This window comes from Nomascus leucogenys, chromosome 1a (assembly GCF_006542625.1).
Source record: "Nomascus leucogenys isolate Asia chromosome 1a, Asia_NLE_v1, whole genome shotgun sequence".
In the NCBI taxonomy this organism is placed as follows: domain Eukaryota; kingdom Metazoa; phylum Chordata; class Mammalia; order Primates; family Hylobatidae; genus Nomascus; species Nomascus leucogenys.
The window spans coordinates 51,667,486-51,688,836 of NC_044381.1; the positions used below are offsets into that span (position 1 = coordinate 51,667,486).

Consider the following 21,351-nt stretch of genomic DNA (forward strand, 5'->3'; position numbering starts at 1 on the left):
AACAAACAAACAAACAAACAGGAGGAATTAATTACCAGCAAATCTGCCCTACAAGAAGTTTAAAGGTAGCTCTTCAGAGAGAAGGAAAATGGTTACTCAGATCTATCTATCTATCTATCTATCTATCTATCTATCTATCTATATCTTTTTAAAAAAGGAAGGGCACCAACAAAGGAATAAATGAAGGTAAAATAAAACTTTCATTGTTCTTATTCTTAATTGCTATAATAAGAACGACACCAAAAACAACATTTTTGTGATTATAGTATCATGGATGAGTAAAATGAATGACAATAATGTTATAAGTGAGAGGAAGAAAGAATTGGAAACATTTTATTATAAGGTACCTGTGCTACTACACTGTGAAACAGTATAGTGTTATTTGAAAGTGAGTTAAGATTGACTGTAAATGCAATATATTACAAACTAGGGCAACCACTAATTTTTTTTTTTAAGAAATGTAATTTATAGCTGGGCATAGTGGCTCATACCTGTAATCCCAACACTTTAGGAGGCCAAAGCAGGAGGATCACTTTAACCTAGGAGTTAAAGACCTGCCTAGGCAACATAGTGAGACTCCAACTCTACAAAAAGTTTTTTTAAAAATTAGCTGGGCATGGTGGCACATTCTTGTTATCCCAGCTACATGGGAGGCTGAAGTGGGAGCATTTTGTGAGCCTGAGAGATAAAGGCTGCAGTGAGTCATTGCCATCCCACTGTACTCCAGCCTGGGCAACAGAGCTAGACCCCATATCAAAAATAATCAATATAATTTACAAGCTAAGAGAAAAGAGAATAATTGAATCATATAAAATCATTGTTTAAAAAAAATCCTCAAACCAGCCGGGCGTGGTGGCTCACGCCTGTAATCCCAGCACTTTGGGAGGCCAAGGCAGGCAGATCTCGAGGTCAGGAGATCGAGACCATCCTGGCAAACATGGTGAAACCCCGTCTCTACTAAAAATACAAAAAAATTAGCCGTGCATGGTGGCAGGCGCCTATAGTCCCAGCTACTCAGGAGACTGAGGCAGGAGAATGGCATGAACCCAGGGAGCAGAGCTTGCAGCGAACGGAGATCACACCACTGCACTCCAGCCTGGGTGACAGAGTGAGACTCCATCTCAAAAAAAAAAAAAAAAAATCCTCAAATCATAAAGGAAGTTGGTAAAAGGAACAAAGGAACTACAAAACAGAAATTAATAAAATGGCCATAGTAAATCCTTTCATATCAATAATTATTTTAAATGTGAATTGCTCATCAAAAGACATAGAGTTCCTGGGTTTTAAAAAAAGATATAACTGGCCAGGCGCGGTGGCTCACACCTGTAATCCCAGCACTTTGGGAGGCCGAGGCAGGTGGATCACCTGAGGTTGGCAGTTCATGACCGGCCCGACCAACATGGAGAAACCCCGTCTCTATTGAAAATACAAAATTAGCTGGGCATGGTGGCGCATGCCTGTAATCCCAGCTACTCAGGAGGCTGAGGTAGGAGAATAGCTTGAACCCGGGAGGTGGAGGTTATGGTGAGCTGAGATCGCGCCACTGCACTCCAGCCTAGGCAACAAGAGTGAAACTCTGTCTCAAAAATAAATAAATTAAAAAGTAAATAATAATAATAATAAAGATATAACTATTATACTGCCTATAAGAGATTCATTTTAGCTTTAAGAACACACATAGACTGAAAGTAAAGAGATGGAAAAAGGTATTTCATGCAAATGGTAACCAGAAGAGAGCAGGAGTGGCTATACTTATATCAGACAAAATAGATATAATGTATACCAAAAGAAAATGAAATCAGTACCTTGTAGAGATATCTACACTCCCATGTTCATTGCAACATTACTCACAATAGCCAAGATATAGGAACAACCAAAGTGTTCATCAGTTAATGAATTGATAAAGGAATTGTGAGATATATATATCAGCCTTTAAAAAAAAAGGAGATCCTGTCATTTGCAACAACATGGATGAACCTGGAGGGCTTATGCTAAATGAAATAAGTCAAGACACAGAATGAAAAACACTACATGGTCTCACTTGTATGTGGAATCTTTTTTTATAAAAAGTTGAATATATAGAAACAGAGTAAAACAATGGTTACTGGGGTGAGGGCAGTGGGAGTGAAGGAAGGAAGTGGGAAAGAAGTAGGTACAAAGTTGTAGTTATGTAGGATAAAAAAGTCTAGAGACTTGATAATGTACAACATGATTTTAGTTAATAATACTGTATTGTATACTGGAAGCTTGCTAAAAGAGTAGGTTTTAGATGCTCTTGCCACAAAAAAAGTAACTGATGGCTATGTTAATTGGCTTGACTGTAGTAATCATTTCACTATGTTTATCAAAACATCATGTTTTACACCTTAAATATAAATAATTAAAAATAAATAGTATAAAATTCTTGTTTAAAACCATAGAAGGCAAAAAAGTGAGGGAGAAAAAGGAAAGAACTGGTACAATGAATAGTAAGCAGTTGCAGAAGTGGTAGATATTAGTCCAACTGTATTTTAAAAATTGCTTTAAATGTAAATGGCCTAAATTAACCAATTAAAAGACAAACTGTCAGAGTAGATTAAAAATAAGACCCAACTATGTGTTGTCCGCAAGATACCCTTTTATTTATTTATTTATTTATTTATTTATTTAGAGACAGTTTTGCTCTTGTCACCCAGGCTGGAGTGCAATGGCGCAATCTTGACTCACTGCAAATTCCATCTCCCGGGTTCAAGTGATTCTTCTGCCTCAGCCCCAGTGAGTAGCTGGGATTACAGGCACCTGCCACCATGCCCAGCTAATTTTTGTATTTTTAGTAGAAACAGGGTTTCACCATGTTATCCAGGCTGGTCTTGAACTCCTGACCTCAGGTGATCCACCTGCCTCGGCCTCCCAAAGTGCTGGGATTGCGCCTCAGGTAAGCCACCATGTCCGGTCCGCAAGATAGCCATCTAATATATAAAGGCACAGATAGATTAAAAGCAAAGGGATGGAAATAAACATACCATACTAACAGTAATCAGAAGAAAATAGAGGTAGCTATATTAATTTAAAACAAGTCAAATTTCAGCACAAGGAAAATTGTCAGGGATAAAGAGGGGCATTACATGATAACAAAGAGGTCAATTTTCCAAGAAGCCATAATAATTCCTAATGTGTACACATCTAACAACAAGAGTGTCAAAATATATGAGGCAAAAAGTGGTAGAACTACAAGGAGAAATAGATAAATCCACTATTATTGTGGGAGACTTCAAAATGTCTCTATTAGTAATTGACAGATAAAGCAGAAAATCTGTGAAGATATAGTTGCTCAGCACACCACTAGTAATCAGCTGGATCTAATTGACATATATTGAATACTTCATTCAACAGCATTCTGTTCAAGCTCACATGGAACATTAACTAAGGTAGATCACATTCTGGGCCATAAAGCATACCTTAATAACTATAAAAGAAATGATATAACGTCTACTCTTAGACCATAATGTGGCAAAACGAGAAATCAATAACATACAGATATCCAGAAAATCTCAAAGTACATGAAGATTAAACAACACACATGGGCAAAGAAGAAGTATCAAGAGAAATTTTAAAATATTTTAAACTAAATGAAAATGGAAAAATCAAAATTTGATGCAAAATCAAAATTGCAGCAAAAATAGTGTTTAGAAGGAAATTTCTAGCATTAAATACACATGTTAGAAAAGAATAAAGACCTAAAATCTCTGTGCAGCTCTGGCTCACCTGACTGACAGATGTCTCTCTGTTTCCAAAATATTGGAAAACACAGATTACTCTTTAGGTAGCACAGAGATAGGAGGAGGAGTCCCATCCCACACAGGAAGGCAAGGATAGGAATACCCAGGAAGTCAAGCTGGAGCTCAGCCATGGTGCAGTAAGGCTTCTGAGACAAAGAAGGTAGTCTTCATTATCAGAAGCTGAGTGCTGAGTCCCCATTCCAGATCAGAGTTCCAGGCCTCATCATTGAACTTTAACACAGACACCAGAAGTTCTTGAGGGTGGGGTGGGGACAACAAATGGAAGATGAACCCACAGTTCTTCCCCCTATCATCTAGCCCAACTGATCTGTCCATTCCCCTGGGTCCCTTTAGATCTTCCATCTTACCCTCCAACTGCACCCTTTCATGATACTATATGTTTACATTAGTAACATTTTCTATTTATTCCACCTATTACTTTTTACTGCTTCATGATCCCCCTTTGGAGCCCACTGTCTTTGAAAGTGACGTGGCCATGGATTTACACCTTCCAGATCTACTCTGTCCTCAACTATAACCTCCCCACAAACACAATGGTTTTTTTTTCACCTGTGCAAAACCAGGAATTTACTCAGCAGCAACCTATCCCCTCCATATTTCTTCAAAAAGATCCATGTTTACCAAAAGCCATTAGAGAACAGAGTAACCTGTGCAACAAAGAGGGACACAAAGGCATGGCCCATCTCTGGCAAAAAATTTGGAACTTTTTTAGTAATTTTTTCTCCTCTAATCTCTTTTAGGCTATTCACCCCTAAGGGCTCTCAAATCTAGCACCCTCTACCTATGCAGCGTTCTATCCTATGCACCTTCTTTCTTTTTTTTTTTTTTTTTTTTTTTTTTTTGAGACGGAGTCTTGCTCTGTTGCCCAGGCTGGAGTGCAGTGGCGCAATCTCGGCTCACTGCAAGCTCCGCCTCGCGGGTTCACGCCATTCTTCTGCCTCAGCCTCTCCGAGTAGCTGGGACTACAGGCGCCCGCCACCACGCCCAGCTAATTTTTTGTATTTTTAGTAGAGACAGGGTTTCACCGTGGTCTCGATCTCCTGACCTCGTGATCCACCCGCCTCGGCCTCCCAAAGTGCTGGGATTACAAGTGTGAGCCACCGTGCCTGGCCTTGCACCTTCTTTCTTGTCTCTACCAAACCCCCTCTCTTCTTCCCGGCATTTTAAAATTCTGCCTCAATTTCACAGAGCAACTGTGCTGAACCACAACCCACATAACCAAACTTATCCTGATTTAGGAAGCAGATTTCTCCTTAGTGTAATATAACCTATAATGAGCACAATTGAAACTTAGCATAGCGTTTTGTTTTGAATTATGCCTATGATTACTTCTTTTATGAAAATTTTTAATTTTTTTCCATCTACCTTCTAACTTTTCACCCCAATTCCTATGGCTCCTCTATACTTTTTTAAAACAATGTCGATTTTGTTTATAGTATATATGTATTTATCTCCCCATGTTAGCCAGTCATTTAACAGTTACAACCCTTGAAGCTTCTCTACTTAGATTACGAACTGCTGAAATTAAGCCTTGTGTCATTGCCTTACACTGCTTGCCTAAATTCCATCACTGAGTCTGATGACTCCATCTTGACCCCAGGCACCCAATCCTTTTCATCTGATGAGGGTTTACCAGTGATGACAGCTTTGCCTGTCTTCTGTATCCACAGCTTCTCCATTTTCTCTACCCAAAAGGAGGTAAACTTTAAGCCTGCCTCCTCACATCTACCCTCCCTTGACTACAGGAGGTCTCTCTGTTGAGAAATATATCTCCATATAGCCTTGCATTTCTGATGGTTTTTGTTGTTTTGTGTGTTTGGTTTCATCCTGTTTGTTTATAATGTCTGGTCCTAACAGCCTGTATGGTCCCTAGAACTCACAAATGTAAAAATGTCCTTTACAGCCAGAACAAGATAAGCTCCACCATAAACTTTCCAAGAAGAAGGGATTATAAAAATTACACATTGAATATATTCTTCAAAAAGGGTGATGCCATAAAAAAAATGTTGAGAAACTGCTCTAGATTAGAGACTAAAGACACATGAGAACTAAATGCAATACATAATTCTAGACTGGATCCTGTAATGGAGGTTATTTTTAAGCCACAAAGGATATTACTGACAAAAATGGAATATGGATAAGAGATTAGTTAAAAGTTTTACATCAATGCTGAATTTACTGAAGGGGATAATTTACTATATAAAAGAATATTATTTTCTTAAGAAATACACAATGAAATAGTCAAGAAGAAAGTGGATGATGTATGAAATGTATTCTCAGATATCCAGGAATCCGTGTGTGTGTGTGTGTGTGTGTGTGTGTGTGTGTGTGTGTGTGTTTAGAGAGAAAGACAGAGAGAGAGAGAAGAGAGGAGGTAGGAGGGAGGGATATAGGAGAGAGATCACAAATGGGTCAGAATGTGAATAGGCAAATCTGGATGAAAGTTATACTGTTGTGATATGGTTTGGAAGTTTCGTTCCCTCCAAATCTCATGTTAAAATATGACCACCAGTGTTGGAGGTGAGTCTAGTGGGAGGTGTTTGTGTCAAAGGGGTGGATCCCTCATGAATGGCTTGGTGCCCTCCCTATGGTAATAAATGAGTTCTCTATGAGTTCATATGAGATCTGGCTGTTTAAAAGAATATGCCACCTCCCCCACTCTCTCTCCCACCATGTGACATGTTGTCTCTAGTCTTCCTTCCACCATGATTAAAAATCTTCTGAGGCCCTCTCCAGAAGCAGATGCTGGTGCCACCTTTCCTGTATAGCCTGCAGAACTGTAAGCCAAAATAAAATTCTTTTTGTTATAAATTACCCAGCCTCAGGTATTTCTTTATGGCAATGCAAATGGACCAATATATTGTTGTTTACCATCCATGCAACTCTTCTGCAAGTTTAATTACATTAAACTTCAAATAAATACATTTTTTAATGGACCATTGACTACATTTTCATATAACGTTTGAGATTTTTGGCTTTGATTCCCACAGTTGCCACCACCACACGTAGACCTAGTATTGTACAAAGTTGGCATAGTGTACTAATACACCAAAGTAGTATGCCATGCCAACTTTAAAACACTTGTCCCAGGTTCTGTTCCAGGCAAGAACCTGGGATTCCCTTTCCACATTTGAAGCATGCTAACATTTCAACAGGGTTTTACAATATACTGAAAAAGAGCTCCTCCAAAAAAAGATTTTAATTATATATAAAAAATTTATACACTGCAATATGGTTTGGCTGTAATCCTACCCAAATCTCATCTTGAATTGTAGCTCCCATAATTCCCATGTGTTGTGGGAGAGCCCTGGTGGGAGATAATTGAATCATGGGGGCAGTTTCCCCCATCCTGTTCTCGTGGTAGTGAATACATCTCATGAGATCTGACCGTTATATAAGGGGTTTCCCCTTTCACTTGGCTGTCATTATCTCTTGTCTGCCACCATGTAAGACGTGCCTTTTACCATCCACCATGATTGTGAGGCCTCCCCAGCCACATGGAACTCTTGACTCCATTAAACCTTTCTTTATAAATTACCTAGTCTCAGATATGTCTTTATCAGCAGTGTGACAATGGACTAATAAAGTAAATTGGTACCGGGAGTAGTGGGGTGCTGCTGTAAAGATACCTGAAAATGTGGAAGCGACTTTGGAACTGGGTAACAGGCAGAGGTTAGAACAGTTTGGAGGGCTCAGAAGAAGACAGGAAAATGTGGGAAAGTTTGGAACTTCCTAGAGACTTGTTGAATGGCTTTGACCAAAAGGTTGATGATGATATAGACAATGAAATCTAGGCTGAGGTGGTCTCAGATGGAGATGAGGAACTTCTTGGGAACTGGAATAAAGGTGACTCTTGCTATGTTTTAGCAAAGAGACTGGGAGAATTTTGCCCCTGCACTAGAGATTTGCAGAACTTTGAAGTTGAGGGAGATGATTTAGGGTGTCTGGCAGAAGAAATTTCTAAGCAACAAAGCATTGAAGAGGTGACTTGGGTGCTGTTAAAAGCATTCAGTTTTAAAAAGAAAATAGAGCATAAAAGTTTGGATAAATTGCAGCCTGACAATGTGATAGCAAAGAAAAACCCATTTTCTGAGAAGAAATTCAAGTCAGGTGCAGAAATTTGCATGAGTAATGAGGACCCAATTGTTAATCCTCAAGACAATGGGAAAAATGTCTTCAGAGCATGTCAGAGACCTTTGTGGCAGCCCCTCCCCTCACAGGCCCAGAGGCCTAGGAGGAAAAAATGGTTTCACGGGACAGGCCCAGGGTCCCCCTGCTTTGTGAAGCCTAGGGACTTAGTGCCCTGCATCCCAGCTGCTCTACCCGTAGCTAAAAGGGACCAAGGTACAGCTCAGGCTGTGGCTTCAGAGGGTGCAAGCCCAAAGCCTTGGCAGCTTCTACATGGTATTCCTGTGGGTGCCCAGAAGAATTGAGATTTGGGAACCTCTGCATAGATTTCAAAGGATCTATAGAAATTCCTGGATGCCCAGGCAGAAGTTTGCTGCAGGGGCGGGAACCTCATGGAGAACCTCTGCTAGGGAAATGTGGAAGGAAAATGCCAAAACCATGGGAACTCACCTCTTGCATCAGCATGACCTGATGTGAGACATGGGGTGAAAGGAGATAATTTTGGAGATTTGACTGCCTTGCTGAATTTTGGACTTGCATGGGACCTGGAGCCCCTTTGTTTTGGCCAATTTCTCCTATTTGAAATGGCTGTGTATACCCAATGCCTGTAACCCCATTGTATCTAGGAAGTAACTAACTTGCTTTTGATTTTACAGGCTAATAAGTTAAAGAGACTTGCATTGTCTCAGAAGAGACTTTGAACTGTGGACTTTTTTAATGCTGAAGTGAGTCAAGACTTTGGGGGACTATTGGGAAGGCATGATTGGTTTTGAAACGTGAGTACATGAGATTTAGGAGAGGCAAGGGGAGGAATAATATGGTTTGGCTGTCCCTGCCCAAATCTCATCTTTTTTTTTTTTTTTTTGAGACAGAGTCTTGCTCTGTTGCCCAGGCTGGAGAGCAGTGGTGCAATCTCCGCTCACTGCAAGCTCTGCCTCCTGGGTTCACGCCATTCTCCTGCCTCAGCCTCCCGAGTAGCTGGGACTACAGGTGCCCGCCACCACGCCTGGCTAATTGTTTGTATTTTTTAGTAGAAACGGGGTTTCACCATGTTAGCCAGGATGGTCTTGATCTCCTGACCTCATGATCCACCCACCTCAGCCTCCCAAAGTGCTGGGATTACAGGCGTGAGCCACTGCGCCTGGCCCCAAATCTCATCTTGAATTGTAGCTCTCATGATTCCCATGTGTTGTAGGAGGGACCTGGTAGGAGATCACTGAATCATGGGGGCAGTTTCCCCAATACTGTTCTCATGGTAGTGAATAAGTCTTACAATATCTGACTGTTTTGTAAGGGGTTTTCCCTTTCACTTGACTGTCATTCTCTCTTGTCCATTGCCATGTAAGATGTGCCTTTCACCTTCTGCCATGATTGTGAGGCCTCCCCAGCCACATGGAACTGTTAGTCCATTAAACCTCTTTTTCTTTATAAATTACCCAGTCTCAGGTATGTCTTTATCCACACCATGAGAACAGACTAATATACAATGTAAAACAAAAAAGAATCAAAATTTCAATGAACCTTGTTTATGGCATGTAACTCCGAATTTCTTGTTTGGTTCCATCATGTCACTTGTATTCTGCAGTTTTGTGGTGTGATGTGGTTTGACTCTCTGTCCCCTCCCAAATCTCATGCTGTATTGTAATCTCCAGTATTGGGGGAGAGATCCAGTGGGAGGTGATTGGATCATGGGGGGAGATTTTCCCGTTGCTGTTCTTGTGATAGCAAGTTCTCACAAGATCTGATTTTCTGAAAGTGTGTAGTACTTCCTCCTTAGCTTTCTGTCTCCTGTGCCATGTGAAGACATGCTTGCTTTCCCTTTGCCTTCTGCCATGATTGTAAGTTTCCCGAGGCCTCCCCAGCCATGCCTTCTGAACAACTTGTGGAACTATCAGTCAATGAAACCTCTTTTCTTCATAAATTACCCAGTCTCAAGTAGTTCTTTATAGCAGTGTGAAAATGGACTAATACATGGTGTGAATTGGTTTGCAGGCACTAAGTCAATTACCTGTCCTCTACCAGATTTCCACCTTCCAAAAATGAGTTGACCCTTTTTGTTGTATCCTCTCCTGTCCCTGTCATGTCAAGCATTTATTTTTTAAATCCTTCAGTTTTTAAAGCAGTTTTATTGAAATACAGTTCACATACCATATAAGTCACCCATTTTAAGTGTATAATTCAGTGATTTTTATATTCACAGTTGTGCATCCATCACCAGACATTTTAAAAATATTTTTATGACTTTGAAAAGAAACCATATATCCTTTAGCTATTACATTTCTTGCACCTCATTAACCTAGTTCTAAGTCTACTTTATCTCTGTGTAATGTCTCTATTCTGGACATCAGAATGGAATCATACATGGTTATTTGTGACTGACCTTTCACTCAGCATAAAATTTTCACGGTTTATCTATGTTGTACCCTGTGTCAATACTTTATTCCTTTTTATGGCTAGATAATAATCTGTTGTATGGATATACCACATTCTGTTTATACATTCATCAGTTGATGGACATTTGAATTGTTTCCATCTTTTGGCTATTTGAATAATGCTGTGATGAACCTTTGTGTACAAGTTTCTTTGCACTCACATATTTTCATTTCTCTTGGTATATACTTAGGATTGGATTTGCTGGGTTATATGCCAACATTTTGAGGAACTGCCTGCTTTCCAAAGCAGCTGTACCATTTCACATTCCCACTCTCAGTGTACGAGGCTTCCAATTTCTTCAACTTATCTCAAACACTTGTCTATTTTATTCCAGCCATCCTAGTGGGCGTGAAGTGCTATCTCATGGTGATTTTTATTTGTATTTTTCCAATGACTAATGATGTTGAGCCTCTTTTCATATAATCTTTTACTCTTAATTGCACTATGGGAAGGAGGGTAGATAAACATGTATATTTGATCTAATTTATATAAGTGGAAACATGAATACTCATTTTAAATACGTGATAGAAAAAATTTCCTTTAAATATTTGAAAACACTTATATAGCAATCTCAAGTTTTTAGTAACATGCACAGTTTCTACTGTTATTTTCATGTTATAGTTACTGTGTGATTAAGGGACTGCAACGTTGTGCACTGAATTTGCTCTGTAAGGTTGCTTCTTGTGTGGACTGTGGGTAAAAATTCAAATGACTCCTTGGGGTTGATTTAAAGGAGAAGTTTAAGGAGAACTGATTGCCAAGGCCACTAAAGCTCAATGTGTTTGTCACCAATTCTGTGTACATCTGTTGTACATAAGTGTGTTCCTCATGTGATAAGTATCAAAGGAATGTGACAGCATTGACATATGGCACATGGCATATCTTCTAAGAGATGGATGGCAACATGTTTAAATGGACTTTTGCACTTTAATCACATGTAAAACATGGGATGCATCATCCATACCAAATGATAATTGTGAAATTTAGGTGGTGGGTACATGTACAACGGTACATTGTTCTACCTGCTCTTGTGTATGTTTAACCATCTCTTCAATGAAAGGACTTAAGAAATAAAACATGTTCAGTGCCTCATGAAGAGAAGGAAGCAGCAATAAGCATAACTGGTGCTTTGTCTAATTTGCTAAATCAGCTTTCTCTCCTCCACCAGGTTTTCATCTTCCAAAAATGTGTTAACTCCTTTTGGTGTATCCTATTGTATTCTTATTATCCTCAAGCACTTCTTCTTTTTAAATCCTTTAAGTTTTATTGCAACATAGTACACGTACCACAAAATTCACCCATTTAAAGCGTATACTGTGTACCTATTACAAGGCAAGAATGGATCAGTCCATCAAGACTAGAGTTTAGCTACCACTCAATAGAGACATTTCAGGACGTATAATTCCTCTGAAGATAAAACCCTTAGAAGGTGGCCGAGAGTAGTGGTTCACATCTATAATCCCGGCACTTTGAGAGGCTAAGGCAGGCAGATCACTTGAGGTCAGGAGTTTGAGACCAGCCTGGCCAACATGGTGAAACCTTGTCTCTACAAAAAAAAAAAAAAAAAAAACCCGGCATCATGGCATGTGCCTTTAATCCCAGCTATTCAGGAGGCTGAGGCAGGAGAATCACTTGAACCTGGTAGGCGGAGGTTGCAGTGAGCCAAGAACATGCCACTGCACACCAGGCTGGGCGAATGAACAATACTCTGCCTCCAAAAACAGAGGGTTTCTGATGATAACTTTTAGATGTTTCTGATGATAGCTTCTGGGTGTGGCAGTAACTGAACTGGAATGGAGATAAAGGACCTAAGATGAAATGACAGAGGAATTAGGAGGCCAGGTTATTGGCAAGCCTATCCACGTGGATGTTTGGGCCCTCCATGGTTATTCCACCTCCTTAAGTTCTTTGCTCTGGGCTTTATCCCAATTTTGTCCTTCTTAAGGCCTTCACAAAATCTGAATTATTTCTGCAATCCTAAGTTTCAGACACAGCAGGGTCAGTGGCATAACCATGGACAGGAAAAGAGAACATGGACAGGTGAGGGAGCTGTAGTGGACGTCTGTTTTGTTTTGTTTTGTTTTGATTTGATTTGTTTTTGTTTTCACACCAAGAATTCACACATTTTTCTGGAAAACCTACCTCAAGTGACCTCTAGAAAACTCACCTCATTTATTAGTCCCAGTCTGTATAAGTGGAGTTGCCTTCTCTTCAGACCTCTAATATTTTAAGTGTGTGTATGTGCACACTCTTAGCCATATGGAGCATTCTGTAAAGATTCATAGCTAGCCTCCAAATGTCTATGATTCTCATGCATAGTCAAGGACTCACCTCAGGACCATGAGCTGCAGGTGTTCTAGACAATATCTATTATATTCCACTAAGCCCATGAAGATCATGGGTGACACCTCCATCCTGATATGTGCACTGTATACACTAAGGGAAGATCTTGCATGTTGCCATCAACATGGCTAGAAAGAAGGCACAAAGATCACTTCCCCTAAAAAGAGGGATGCCATGTTGACAGCAGCCCTGCAGGTACTGTTTTAGTCCTTAAAGAAAAGCCCCATGTACACTTCTGCCAAAATGGCATCTGTCAGCTCTTCAGTGGCCTGGTAAACCTCAAGGGGGTGGTGCCTAGATCCAGATTGAGAAAGGGTCATGAAATGGGCATGATGAGGCATAAACCTTTTTCCGCTAGCATGGTCACACTTTCCTAGCTTCACTTTTTTCCTACTTTCTCATTCATTCTAAAGCATCTTTTCCTTACTCTCAGCTACATTTTACCCTAGGAGGTAGGTGGTTACCTGGTCAACATTCCTGCCACAGACAGCTAGGTGAACTTTTTGCTCTGTAAAAATGTCATCAATCCAGGCAGCATGGAGAAATACACAGGGAGAGGAACTACTTCCCCAAGTGACTTGTTAGTAGAAAGACCTCCATGTTGAGGTCAAAATATGCATCCCTAAATCATGAGCGTGCCCTGCTTGTCAAATTCTTAAGCAGCATCGTCAGTGTTCCTAACACCCTACCCCAACCAAAAACATCCCAAACACTCCCACCAACCTATAAGATACTGTGGTCTGTGACAACTTTTTTTAAACAGTGCTTAAACCACTATTTCTGAAAAATGTACCTGTCCTTGACCCTCTCTTCAGATATGGAAGGGCTGCCTTCCTTACTGCTCTAAAGGATATGAAGCAGTGAATGGGGAGGAAGGTGCAGGCTGCCATACGATATCAGTAAGTCTAAAGCAAAGAGGTAGAAAAGAGCTCATCTCCTCAGACTTCATCAGGGAGAGAAGGGGCTTTTGGAGGCACACGATATTCATTCCTCCACAAGAGCTCCAGGGGATTGGTCACCTTTTAAAAGCCAAAAGAGTCAGTAAGAGCTGAGCTAACTACTACCTTTCCCTAACCACAAGCTTGGTTTATCCAAAACCTATACCTCCCAACACAATACACAGAAAAGACATCCTTCTTATTAGGACATTTATTGGGGAGAATCAAGATTCTCAACAAGGAGTTAATTATTTTGTGGGGGGAAATTTTCCTCCCTGGAAATGCTTCGGAAGCATTCTCTGTCCAGTTAGTGAAGGCACATCACTGAACACAGTGCTTTTAGCACTGGTTGGGATGGCTGGACACACCAGGCTGACCTGACGCCGGCAAGTGGGGTTTGAATGTGGCACGGGCTTCCTGTGGGGCATGGATTGGGGATGGCTTTGACATAATATCTTCCCCTTAAATGCCTCAACTTTCTGGGGCTGTCTGTCCTTGTCTATGATCTGTCTAATCCTTGTAGGATAATTCTGGCCAACAAAGATAGCTTGTCGGCTGCAAGATTTGGTAGATGTCACTTTGCAGGAGGGAGCCATGTAGTTGCAGGGATAGCCCTGGACAGGCTCTGCTCCGACCTGCAGTTCTGGCACATTCTGAGCTTTCACAAGCTGCAATGGGCAGTGAAGGAGCTCCTGGGGACAGGTGATATCTATCCCATGCCTATGTCCCAGCTTCTCTTCTAGGAACTCCCCAGTGTCTTTCCTAATTTTCTGAGCTTCAATAGTCCCAGTAAAGGCAGTACTTTTACCTCGACCTCTATTCTGCACAGATGATGACAGGGAGCTACCCTTTTCCTGGGAACTTTCTTGCTTTTCATATGTTAGGATGGGTTTATTAAACTGCTGCAAAAGGGTCTTCATCCATTTTATGAAAAGGTTTTCAGGAGGAGGCTGTGTTTTCAAGGTTGGGGAAGATTTGCTCCCAAGCAACTCCCTTGATGTCTTGTTATGAATAGCATGGCTCTTTCTTCTGAGTTGGGATGTACCCAACCCTGCATCCCCTCCACCAAGCTCTCCTCCATTGGGTCTTAGAGGGCTCACTCTCTTTGTAGCTGGTGAAAAATTCTTAACTTGGCATTTCTGCAACACATGCGTAGGGACCATGGGCTCCTGCTGCTGTGCCACAGGGATCCCTCTGTCCTCCAGGTGGACATGCAGCACCTGGGAAGTTCCCATGTCCTGACTCGAGATGCCCTGGGCATGAGTCAGTAAGTCCTTGGAACTCAAGTTATCTACGGCTGGAGACATGTCAGTGAAATGGCTCTGAGGATGGCTGTGCTTCCTCTGGACCAACTTTAACTGGCTCAACATCTGATTTTTAAGATGTGATGATTTAGGATCTTGGGGAACTGGCATTCTTGGTGGGAAAATTTCAGTTTCATGAGAAGTGCTTGCTTTCACGTTTGTCACTGAGCAGCTTCCTGACTTGCTGGTTGTCAAGTTGTTCCTAGTTTGTGATTGAAGAGCACAGATCTCCTCTTCCTTGAACATCTCCTTCCACCCGTTGGTGACAGGAAATGTCTTTCTACTGCCCCGAAGACTGTTAACATTATTACTGGCACTCTCTGTCTTATCCCTTGACTCATGGCCAACTCCAGCTTGCAGTATGGGCAGCTTGGCACTGAATCTACTGGCAGGTACAGTCTGTTTCTGACTGACTTCATCTATGATGCCGTGTGTGGGGGACAGAAAAGTCTGTCTGCCATCCTCAGTTGTCCGGACACTTTCTGTAAGATAATTGTCAGTATCAGATAATTCTCTTCTCAGATTCCCATGCCTTTCTTGGTCAACAGATGAGGTGACAAGGTGAGGATGACCCAGGATGGAGAATGTGCTTGTTGTTTCTAACTTTTCTCCTTGAAAATCTGTAGTGCCTCTTCTAAGGGGCGTGGAGGCACCATCTTTGGAATCTGTCTCTATAAGGCCATGGTCAGTATCAGAAAATTGTCTTCTCAGGGTCCCCGGTTCTTCTTTGCCAACAGGTGAGGTGACAGGATAAGGACCATCGAGGACAGGGACTGAGCTTGTTGTTCCCAACTTTTCTCCTTGAAAAGTGATTCGTCTACGAGACTTAGAGACCCCATCTTTGGAATCTCCCTGAGAAATAAACCTGGCTGAGGAGGGAAGGTCAAAATGGGGAAAGGAATTGGAAAGATCCTCTTTCAATTTGAAGATTTCTATCAATTCACGGACCTTGCAGGGAAGGCCTGACAGCCTGCTCATATAGAAAGATTTAATATGGGCTTCTAGCATCTTTTGTTTGTTGGAACTAAGGAAGGAAATCTCCTGGGAAGTATCAATGCGGTGGTCCTCACTCACCAATGCTGCCAAATTTCGATGTTTTATTTGGCTGTGGGATTTCTCAGCAAGAGACATTGTCTGTTTGACTGACTGCCATGAGCTATGCACAGTCCCAGGCATTCGACCCTCATTGATTTCCTCAAATTTCTTGCTCAAATGTACTGTCAGGGCATTTTCCAGTTGTTTCTTACCTAAGCTCTCCCCTGAGTGATTCCCTGACAGATGCATCATATGAGTTTCTAGGTCTCTCTCAGAGTTAGACCTCAGATCTTCATCTGAAGATGTCTCCAGATCATGCAAGAGATGGTTTTTTGGGGCATTCTCCTGGCTGTATCCCTGATAATTCCCCACATTCTCCAGGGAAAGCATATTTGAGCTCCTCTTGTGGAAGCTTCTAGGGATGCTTGATCCGGACTTCTTTAGAACATTGTGCCTCTGACCCTCAACCGAAGAGATATTTAATGGTCCATGAATGCTCTCTGACACTGATAGCTCTGAAATTTTGCTCTGAGGACGTAGCAATGACAGAGACTCATGGATTCTGCGGGGCAGGCCCCATCTGCGTTGGATGAGCCTCTTTCGAATGTGTTGCTCTAGTTTCTTCCTTACCTCAGAGCTGAGTGGAAAATCTCCAGGAAGGATGGAGATGGGAACATGGACCTTGAAGGACTTTCTGACCAATACAGGATTGGGAGCTGGAGGACAAAAGTCTTCCTGGGATTTTTGAACCACAGAGGGTAAACCCCACACACTTTCCTGCACTTTCTGCAACACGTTCCACTCCAGATGATTAATTTCAGATGGCATAAGAGACTGTGCCTCATTCTGGGATCTATGAAAACACACTCCACACCCCCTAATCAGGAATAGAGGACTAGGTAGTAGGGCTTGGAATGGAGATTGATGTTGAGCCTCGGACTGGACCTGAGTGAGATGTGGGGACTGACCTCGGGGCAGGGTTTGAGGCAAGGGTAGAGGTTGGGTACTAGGCAAGAACAGAGGTTGGGGAGGGGGAAGTACTGGGGATTCATGGGATATAGATGTATTTGTAATGCCATGGAAGAATACAAACACAGAGGGATGGCCAGGTTGGACAAGAACAGTAGGATACAGAGACTCGCTGTGCAGAGATGGGAGACCCCAGAAGAGCTGGACATATTTTTGCTCTAAATGGTCCTCAGAACACTTAGAATATGGGGGCTTCTGATGGATGTGCTGCCACTCTAGTTTGTCTTTACTGTCCCCAAAATGAAAGGATTCTGCCAAGTCATGCTTAACAGCAATTGAGGTTATCATATTCCATGAAGAGTTTAGTTGGTAGTTTGGCCTAAGCTGTGTTGGAAAAGATCCTGGTTTCTTTCCATTTTCTTTCCACATCAGGAAATCACCCCTTTTTTTGACTTGTCTCTCCAGGAGCGTCAGAGTATCATGGCTGAGAAAAGAGATGTTAACAGGCTGTATGACATTGTCCACAGAGTGCCCCCCTAAAGAGGCCTCAGAAGAATGAAGGGTAAGAAGCTCCTCCATGAAATCAGATGGTACAAAATTGGAGGAAAAAGAGTCCTTGGCATGAGGCTGCCACCAGGAGAATTCTGAAGATGCAGAGCGTGAATGGTCAATGCCTTTGATTGTTGGGGCAGAGGTGGATGACCCACCAGAGTCACCTAGGGATAACATCTCCGGAAAACTCTTCAAGACGGTGAGACGTGATTTAGACTGAGTCCCAGTGCAATCTTCCGTTGGTAAAGCAGATGGGATTGGTGGTTCGTGATGATGAGCACATGAATCAGTGGGATTCACGGCCTGGGAAATATCTTGGCATAGGGTGGAGTCAAATGAAAAGATGGTGTTCAGAGACAAACTGGACTCAGTTTGGAGGCTGGGCTCCCCTCTCTCAATGTGATGTGGTGGGAGAAGGGGAAAGGGAAGCTGTTGGGGTGGGGAATGGTCTATGGGGAACTCGGAATCCAAGGGAGAAACAGGCTGTGGTGGCAGAGGGTCCCTCAGTGGTGAGGGTGAAAATAAGTCAGTTAAGGTGGTGATCAGGTCAGGTGAGAGAATTAAGGGGGGTGGTGGAGAGGGCTTAGGCCGAGGGGACAATATTAGTTCTTCTGGAGTCGTTGCTGAGGGGGTGGAAGACAGAGTGAATGATGACTCAGTCGCAGAAGCTGAAGAAGCCAAAGGGGACACAGAGGGAGCAGCATCTTTCAGGGACTCCCAAGACAGCAGTCGCTGGATATCAGCAGTTGCTCTGTTACACACCTGACAGATGGGGTCTGGGCATAACAGTCGACGAAAGCGGGTGATATCATGATGCTGGCCCAGGGGACTGCAGGAAGCAGGAGGTCCAAAGCTGCAGCCAGGACCAGAACAAGGAAACGAGGATCTGTTAGCGTGTCAGGGGTAGGGCCCCCTGAATCCTGCTTCACATTGCCCCCCACCCATGACCTCACCATATATGAGGTCATATGACCTCACAATAGCCTCTCCCCAACACATTCATTCACATACCCGTTCCTATGGCTACCCACTCCCAAAACTACAGCAGGCTACAAGGAATCCCTGAAATGAACATGCAAAAAAAAAAAAAAAAAAAAAAAGGAGGGGGTGGGAACAGGACAGAAGGGAAATGATTAATCACCTTTTCAGAAAAGAAAGTAGCTTCCTTTCCTCTTCTGCTTCCTTCTGGAAACTTTTCTGATCTGGGAAACCAGAACAGTGTGTTATATGCAATGAAGGTAGAGGCATAGGGATCATACAGAAGTAACTCTGTGGAAGACCCTTGAGATATTAAACTCTGATAGCCCCAAGAATCAGTAGAAAAGGGCAAATAGTCATTGATAATGTTCACAAGTTCACATGTGTATGTCGAATCATTAGTAGAATTCTTTCATATACATTATCCCATGTGATGCTCAAAACCACCACGTGAAACACAGACATCAGTGGTTACCTCCAGGAGGAATCCGAGCATCGAGGAAGTCAAAGTACTTATGCAAAGTTGTGAGACAGAAACTCTGACTCCAAGCCCACCAGTAGTCCTTCCTCGATATCTCAGTTGGCCACCAGTTGGGCAACACCCATTACTCAAGTCCATCACTTTGTCATGCCCATGAATGGGCACAGCAGGGCCTATGAGCAGTGTCTCAGGTCTGATTGCTTTCCCATGAGCCTGTCTTCTGAGGGCTCTGTTTTCTGAGACTATCCAGTAACTGACATACTAAGAAATCATGGGACTGAGTGCTCATGAAAGAGACAGGAAGGGTCACCCTGAAGCTCAGATAGAGCAGGCTGACATTACCTTTAAATGTCACGCTTTTCCTTTTCCTCCTGGCTCTGCCCTGATGCTGAGAACAAAAGAAACATAATGACAGGCTGGGACTCACTTCTCTCACTCTCTATGAAGCTCATTCATTCATTCATTCATTATACAAGAATGATATGACTCTCTAATTAATAGAAATATGTTCTTGTTATCAATTTTTAAAGGTGATAAAATATTCCCCATTTTCCCTTCTCTGAAAAGCTGAAAGAGGATTTCTTCTGTGAGAGCCACACTTGATGTGCTCAGTTAGAAGTCCTCATCCAGGGCACAGACTCAGAGGCCAACAGTCACATCTGTGCTCCCTCACAGGACAAATATCCCAGAGACAGAGCTCTGGCTCCAGCCTCTGCTCAGAGACTCAGCGTTACTCCCCTGGTCAGCCCAACAAGAAGGAAGGCTTTGTTGAATGACAGGTGACATGGGAATGTGATTCATGATCAAATTTCAGCAGAGACTATTCTCCTTCAGAGAGCCCACACTCTGAATAATCCCATCTGGGACCACAGAATTACTGTGTTTGGGATTTATCCTGGAACTCTCCACCACAGCCAGATAGGTAGTCTATGAGCTACAGATGGAAACCTTAGTCCTCCTGAACCCCTACGTCTGCCCAATCTCTTCCATAGAAGAGTGAAGTTCTATCCTCTCTTCAGACTTCCCATCTAAGACATGTCTCTTACCAACCAAACTTTTTTATAAATGTGGGAATAGGATTGGGAGACAACAACAGGGCATCGCTCTTGGGTGTTGACCCACAGTTCCTTACCTTTTGGATGTCATTATTTTTTTCAGTGGGTGACGAATACAGAGTCAATACCACGTAGAACAAGTACAGTATAAACAACCCCAACCCACTCAAGCAGATGAAGTTGGGGTCAATATCCAAGTAATGTGAGTCAGGGCTCAGCCCTGTCTCAGTATAGCTGTTCAGAAAACAGAGGATATTCTCCATGGTCTGAATAGCTCGGCTGCCTGAAGCAACTGAGCACTGAGGGTGCCCAGGCTTAACTATAAGCACAGGCCTGCATCACAGAGCATGGAAGAGTCACAAAGGGTTTCTGAGGGTGGAGGGAGCAACAAGAGGAGGGTGTGTCCACAGCCCCAACCCCACCAGCCCAGCTGACTCCACCTTCCTGGGCCCTCTAGGTCCCTCTGCCCTACCATGACACTCCATTTCCCAACTCTATCCTTTTTCAAGTCATATATTTATCTTAGTTGAATTTTCGGTTTGTTCCAACAGTAAACCAGGCATTACCCAAGTCCCACTTTGCTGTTTGGAGCCCTTAACTTGGACCCCACCAACTACACTGCCTTGAAAGCCTGAAATACTGCCTGGAATATTTGTTGTACCCAGGCTTTGCTACTCTCAGGATCACATTTGTCCTCAAATCCGTCTTATCTACAGAATGTTTTTGCCTTACATAAATGCAGATATAAAACTTAAATTTCCTTTATATTTACTTCGTTTTGTCAATGTTGAACATTACATTCTTTGTTTTGAAGTCAGTTTTTACTATTTCCAATCAGAGGGACTGACTCAAATGATTAAAACATGTTATCAAGGAAAAGAAGCTCACTGCCCAATTTGGGTTTTTTTTAGACAAGATGGTTTTTATTGTAAATTAACCAAAAAGGAGACAGGAGTCCAGCTCAGATCTGTCCCGTGTGCTGGCTTTCATGCAGTCATTTTATTAGAAAAGGTTTAGGGAGTGGCCTCTGGAATTAATAGTTGATTGGTTGAAGGAAAGGGGAGGTCTGAAAGTCCTCGGCATGCACAGTTTTGTTTAATGCTGCCTCATGTATTCCATGTGCACATCTGTGGGGAGTTGGTTAAAATGTGGCAGAAATTTGGGCTGTGACTCCAGCCAGCTTGTTCTGTGCAAACTCCAGTTGACCTTAATAGTTTTAATCCATTTTAGCTAATTTTTAAACCTCAGAAGCAGGGAGAGTTTTGGCATTTTAGAAAGTTACTGTTGTTGTTCTTCGATCTCCTATCTTATAAACTGATTAATTTCATTAGTCGTTGTTTTCTTCAACTTTCTGGG

The 21,351-nt window shown here is 42.3% G+C and overlaps 1 protein-coding gene across 1 annotated transcript; it reads right to left on the bottom strand.

The window, feature by feature from the left end:
* Nucleotides 1-13,869: 13,869 nt before the first annotated feature.
* LOC100597212 (spermatogenesis-associated protein 31D3-like) lies at nt 13,870-20,258 on the bottom strand. Its single transcript, XM_012500679.2, has 4 exons — nt 20,073-20,258; nt 19,284-19,328; nt 18,623-18,693; nt 13,870-18,334 (listed from the first exon to the last, which is right to left on the bottom strand). The coding sequence occupies exons 1-4, from the start codon at nt 20,256-20,258 to the stop codon at nt 13,870-13,872; spliced, it is 4,767 nt and encodes a 1,588-aa protein (XP_012356133.2).
* Between the last annotated feature and the right edge of the window lie 1,093 nt (nt 20,259-21,351).

Bases quoted from the DNA above. Each gene is read 5' to 3' on its own strand.
- LOC100597212 (XM_012500679.2), bottom strand. From the start codon at position 20,258: ATGGAGAATATCCTCTGTTTTCTGAACAGCTATACTGAGACAGGGCTG. The intron at 19,329-20,072 runs GTAAGGAACTGT...TTTTGTTCTCAG, and splicing joins AAAATAATGACATCCAAAAG to CATCAGGGCAGAGCCAGGAG. The intron at 18,335-18,622 runs GTGATTAATCAT...TCCTGGCTGCAG, and splicing joins CTACTTTCTTTTCTGAAAAG to CTTTGGACCTCCTGCTTCCT.